The sequence below is a fragment of the Equus przewalskii genome, unplaced genomic scaffold (genome assembly GCF_037783145.1).
Source record: "Equus przewalskii isolate Varuska unplaced genomic scaffold, EquPr2 ChrUn-10, whole genome shotgun sequence".
Lineage (NCBI taxonomy): Eukaryota > Metazoa > Chordata > Mammalia > Perissodactyla > Equidae > Equus > Equus przewalskii.
This window is the reverse complement of record NW_027228747.1, coordinates 1,739,941-1,745,940: the sequence shown is the minus strand read 5'-3', so window position 1 is coordinate 1,745,940 and position 6,000 is coordinate 1,739,941. Positions and strand designations below refer to the sequence as shown.

General features: G+C 48.2%; 1 protein-coding gene across 1 annotated transcript; it reads left to right on the top strand.

Moving 5' to 3' along the window:
• The first annotated feature begins 2,692 nt into the window (after window positions 1-2,692).
• LOC103543958 (protein S100-A8-like) lies at window positions 2,693-3,846 on the top strand. Its single transcript, XM_008510808.2, has 3 exons — window positions 2,693-2,836; window positions 3,333-3,495; window positions 3,646-3,846. The coding sequence occupies exons 2-3, from the start codon at window positions 3,355-3,357 to the stop codon at window positions 3,772-3,774; spliced, it is 270 nt and encodes an 89-aa protein (XP_008509030.2). The 5' UTR covers window positions 2,693-2,836; window positions 3,333-3,354; the 3' UTR covers window positions 3,775-3,846.
• Window positions 3,847-6,000: the final 2,154 nt, after the last annotated feature.

The window sequence follows — 6,000 nt, the reverse complement described above, 5'->3', positions numbered from 1 at the left end:
ATGGGGATCTGTTGCTCTGCCCCATATATCATTTTTCCCAGGTTCATTCAGGTTGGACCAAAAGGCCCATAACAAAAAGAGTTGTATACCGGGTTAGAATAACCCAGTTCTTAGCTGAAAGACAGGGCACTCTTACCTGCCTTAAAGAGAAAACGGCACAAATATGTTATGCCTTCTCCAGAAACCAATACGTTGCGCATGTGTACAACTTCCCCAATTGAAATCCCCACATATGGATTTAGGCAGTAAGAATTAAGAAATTCCTTACAGTTATTTTCAAACAAGAGCTCTCACCCATGGACTCAAGTATCAGACACTAAGGCTTCCCAGATAGTTCAACTAAAAAGGACGCTCAATGTAACACCTGGCAACAATGTTACCCTACACTGTGCCTTATCGTCTACCTCCCCAATGGGCTCCATTACCTGGTTGAGAGAAATTGAAGTGAGCTGAGAACTGTTCTTTCTTTTTAATGGGCACCATTTCCCTCAGATCACACTGTTGCAGAACCACGAAAAGAAATAATTTAGACTTTTACATTGTATTAACAATGACACCTCCCTGGATGCTGGATTTTATTTCTGTGCAAGTTTCAAAAAGGCAACCCAGATATTCTGATTAAATCTGGCATAGGTACACAACTCCTCATAAACACCAAACCATCCTTGTCTGTAATCCAAATCACTCCTGGAGAACCCACAGACTCAGATTTTCCAGGTCACAATTGAGTGGAAAAGCCTGCACTGGCGATCAGCATAGACATTGACCATGTGTATTGTCCCCCTGAAGGATATATATTCATATGCAGTCATAGCAGAATACACTGGGCACACAACTGTCTGTGGAGTCCAGCAGACTCAGGACAATGCCTGTTGGACACCCTTGCAATACCTCTTTACTTATGTTCTAATGAAGAAGCTAAACAAAGGACAAACTCCCTAAACCTGCTCACTAGAGTCAGCCCAGGTTTGCCCGGTGGAATTCCTGATGGGGATGCTTACTTCTTTGGGTCTAGTCTGTTAGCTTGGTGGGCAATTGCAGCCCACCAATGTGTCCTTCGGACCTTAGCTCGTACTCTTGAAATTACAGCTAATGAAACCACTAACTCTCTCACTAATTTACAAGCCTCTCTTGACTCTTGAGCCAAAGTCGTCTTGGATGACAGGACAGCTCTGGATGACGTCCTTGCAGAACAAGGTGGCGTGTATACAGTTGCTAACACCACCGGCCACGCTTGTATCAATACTTCTTCCCAAGTAGAAGCCAGTGTTAATAAAATAAGAGAACAAGCCACCTGGATACAAATGACCTAAAACCAGAGGACCCCTTTCCTGTCAGGAACAGGTGATTGGTTTACTAACCTTTTCTCCTGGATACCGGCAGGAATTCAATCCATTCTTGTGGGTACCATAAAAGGTGGCCTAAAATCGATGTTGAAAGGTTTGCTAATATATTTAGCCATTAAAATTGAAATAAAATGTATATCCATCTTAACCACCAAGGCTTCCAGGTCAATAGCACAGCAGTTCACCCTTAGGCACCCCGGGCTCGTTTTAAAAAGAGAGCAAATCTCGTCCATGCCGTGGTCCCCTCAGGGCACCCAACTTCAGCAGGAAGAGCCAGACTGGACACAACAGCGTATTCCCTACACCAGCATATGATAATGCTGAGGGATACAACTGACGCGGAAAACTTAGCGCCACCTAAATAGCTAAGATAAGTACAGCCAATGGTTAACATAGGTTAGCATAAGGGAAGCCATCTTATAGAGGGGAACCATGTTAGGACTATCAATGACCCTGATCCACAAACACCCCCTTTGCATTGTTAGCAAAGCTTTCGTTTGCATGTAGCTTAGAGAAGTCCACACCTGCTTGGGAGAAATATGCACGGTCTGCTCTTTTCGTAACCTTGGCTTACACATAGACCTCCCTATTCCAAGAGGGCAATAACTTTGTTCTTTCAGCTTTTCCAGGGATGTAACAACCTTCAAGGAAAAGCCCTCTGCTGGCATCTGTCACCAATGACCAAAAAAATGGATGCTCTGTAGTCTCAAGGACTACAAAGCCAGAAGGTCAACATTCTGAGATCCCCTCCCTTCAGCCCATTTGTCCTATATAACTGCTTCAGAATTTTGGAGTTTTAAGATGGTTCTTGGACACCAGTCTTCCATCTTCCTCCTTGCTAACAAGCTGTAATTAAAGACCCTTTCTCTCCTACCACCTTGCCTCTTAACTGTTGGCGTGTCTTGAGACAAATAGACGACCCCCTTTGGCCATTACACAACCACACAAAAACAACAACAATAACAGACATACTCTCCTTTTCTTTACAAAAACCCAGCAGCTAGAACAAGTGTTCCTAATCTTTTAGGGGTCTTGGTGTATAAAGGCGTACACTCAAAATGTTGCATTCAACTTCAATTCCATTTCAGAGATGCACAGACAGGACACAGTGAATGGGATTAGAATCATCATCAGGAGGGAGGACTCAGGAGTGGGCATCCTGCTTGGCCAGGCCAGGGGATGCCAGCGGCCCATAAAAGGAGTCCTCACCATGGCCTCCTCGTAGATTCTCCTGCAGAGCACTGCTGCCTGGAAAACGCCTTCTGTCTTCCACTCACCACGCTAACCTCCGCCCCATCAGAAATTTTCCTTCTGCGCAGTGATTGCCCCATTCACCTGGTTGGGAAACCAGAGGCGTAGCCACTCTGGAAGTGAGCAGCTGCTCTGGCTGGCCTGAGGCCCCGGGCAGCTGGCCAAGCCCAGCTGCTATAAAAGGGAGCCGAGCACTCAGCTCTGCATATCTTCTGTCAACTCTCTCTCAGGGAGACCAGGTGAGTGCGATCGTCCCTGTCTGCCCCACACTTTGGCCTTCCTTTAGGGAGGGCCAGGGAGTGGAGCAGCCTTTTCTGAGAGGGGGAGAGAAAGCTCAGGGAGGTCTGGACCAAAATCCAGAGCTCCTGGAGGAGGAGAGTGAGACAGGGACAAAGAAAAAGCCGAATCCTCTAGCATTTTCAGGTGAGGGCATATTCATTTCCCAAGTTAGGCCCTTTTTGGGCAGAGGGAGAGGGCATAGGGAGAGTTAGCAGGCACTTTGAGAGTGTGTGTGTGTGTGTGTGTGACCCTAACCCCTCCCAACCGTGTATCCATGTGGTCCCTCCCGTTCCCATCATGGCCGTAGCCATCGCTGGTTTTAGTTATTAGGTGGTGCAGGCCAGGACAAAGCCATGACTTGGGATATGAACCTTCTGAGTATGCCCCTAGTCTTCAGTCTGCTGTGGGCAGAGCCACCATCCCCACCCTGGGATCCCCATGAGCTTTCTCTTCCAGGTGGGGCAAATCCTTGGGCACCATGCTGACAGACCTGGAGAAAGCCATGGACTCCCTCATTGATGTCTACCACAAGTACTCCCTGGTTAAAGGGAATTATCACGCTGTCTATAAGGACGACTTGAAGAAATTGTTAGAGACAGAGTGTCCCCAGTACACGAAGGTGAGGAGGGGATGGTGTGGTTGGGGTTCTCTGCCAGGCTCTGAGGAGGCCCTGAGTCACTGCTCCCCTGTGCTGCTCTGTGGAGACAGCCAGGCCTCAGCTCTGCCTGAGATCTTCAGACACTGGCCTCTTTCTCCTCAATCTTGACAGGAAAAGAATGCAGACGCCTGGTTCAAAGAGTTGGACTTCACTGCGGATGGTGCCATTAACTTCGAGGAGTTCCTCATCCTGGTGATCAAGGTGGCCCTGGCAGCCCATGAAGCAAGCCACCAGGAGTAGCAGAGCTATGGCCCGTGGGGCTGGCCCTTGCACTTGTCCCTGCACAACAATAAAGTAGCTGATGCCTCAGGACTCTCTTGGTCTCCTGCTTTTCTCTGGCGGAATGACGTTCCTGGCGGGTGGAGGGAGAACTGGAAAACCCAAAGGAAGAAAAATAGGCCTGTGTCGTCTCCCACTCCCCATCTCTGGGAACCTTCAGTGCCCACCACTGTATGTTTCCTCCCCGTGTTCTCCCCAAACTATTCCCGAGTCTCTTCCAGCCCCACGGTCCTGAGTCATTGGTTCCAGGACTTAAGAATTCTGAAAAGTCCAAGACACTATAGCTGATGATTTTCCAACTTGTCCCAAATGGATGATATGGGAACAGGGTCACATAGGGAATTTCATAGTGTTCTTTAAAATAAACTTTAATTTCCAGCTAAATGTCTTAGATGCCACTCTTGGGAAATTAGAGAGATAACTACGTAGGAGGTTCTGTGTGTGTGAGAGAGAGAGAAACACAGAGAGAGAGAGACTGATTGTGTGTGTGGTGTGACTATAGGTGGATGTTGAGAGTCCTACATTAACTACACTGATAGCCCCCTGGCCCCACAATGTAATTTCTCCTTAGAGATTTTGGAAGTTTTCTTTCCTTCTCCACTCTCAACCTCCTAACTTCATTAAATAAAGGAATGGGCAGATCAGCAAGGACATTAATAAAACTCAACTCAAAGAATAGGGTATTCAAATGCTGCCCAGTGGGCTAAATGCTCTGATGATTAGTGAATCATCTAAAATAGCCTCCCGTTCCTTACTCTGGATTGTCCAAGGGCCTGGTAAAATGGGGAGGCCAGAAGAAAACTGGCGCCTCTCACCAGAACCCAACCCTCAAACTGAGGGTCCATTGTCAACCAGTGAAAACAAAAACCAATTTAAGAGGGAAACCATTAGCTGGGATCTAAGAATTGCAATTAGGGCAACACAGATTCAGACAGAAACCCAAATAGTGTCCCACTTGGGACTAAAAGTCAGAGGCTTTTAAGGCAAAGAAGGAAGGTTGTGTTACAAAGAATTTTAATTAAATGTGGAGGCAGAGACCTAGTTTTGGCTAAACATTGAATGACTATTGACTCCATCTTGAGCAAGGCCACAGTCCTCAGTCTTTGTGATCAGGATGTTCGTTCTCCTGCTGACACGTAAAACAATTGTCATTTTGCTCCAGTCCAAATATTTGACCCAGTCCAAGGTTCAGGACAGCAAAGCAGTTTCTCTGGAAAGGCTCCTCTATAGTCACTTTTGACAGCACGCTGGGCCTTGGGATTTTCTGTCACCCTCACCATCACAGTGGTGTTGGTGATGGAGAAGGGGGTAGGGAGCTCTCACCAGAATCTGTCAACCAGGGTTCTTTACTTGTCTGCCATGTATCTCTGAAATGAAACTGGAGTTGTAGGCAGCTGTCTAGCTGCTCACTCCTGCCAACCGCTGATCCTCTTCTGCCCCGCCTCCCTTTTTACTTTCATCCTGAGTCCACACTATATGCTCACAGCCGATGGCTCTGCCGAAAGGGCACTCCTGCATTTATTCATTCAGCAAATGTCCGTCCAATGCCCACCGAGCCAGGCCCTGGCTCCGTCCTAGGACTGCAGAGCCGAGTCAAGCAGCGTCCCTGCCTGGAGGAGCCACAGCAGAGCAGAGGATTCACCCCGCAAAGTCAACAACTCTGGGCTGAGCAGAGGTTACACACCATCGGCCTTCATCACACTTCGCTCGGCACACACAAGGCTTCATTGTCAATGTTTTGATTTTCCTTTAAAATTACTTGACAAATTTATAAGTGGGACTTTTCACCTAAAAATTTAGATTTCCTGGACCTTCACGAGGTCCGGCAGCTCCTGGTCCACTTTCACGCGCTCCCGCCTTCTCTTGAGGCTGACTGCCGGCTGTCCTTTCAAGTTAGGACCACTCCCACTCCCCACAGCCTCCACCACTCCCTAGTGTCCCCAACCCAAGGCCCACGTGAGTTGCCACAAGCCACCCTCCTGGTGCTGCTCTTGTTCTCGGGCCCAGCCAGCTTCACCAGTTTCCTCCAGGCGCCTTAATCCTGCACGCTTGCCTCTGAGTTCCTTGGTCCACAGTGAAACGCGCTTCGATAGAGGCAGCAGAGGGCGCTGTGGGAGCACCCAGGAGAGGCGCCCCAGGCATCTGCCAGGACTGCCTAAAACCACAGAGATCTCCTAACAGCCTGAG

Coding starts and splice junctions, on each gene's coding strand:
- LOC103543958 (XM_008510808.2), top strand. CDS start 3,355: ATGCTGACAGACCTGGAGAAAGCCATGGACTCCCTCATTGATGTCTAC. Junction 3,496..3,645: donor AGTGTCCCCAGTACACGAAG/GTGAGGAGGGGA, acceptor CAATCTTGACAG/GAAAAGAATGCAGACGCCTG.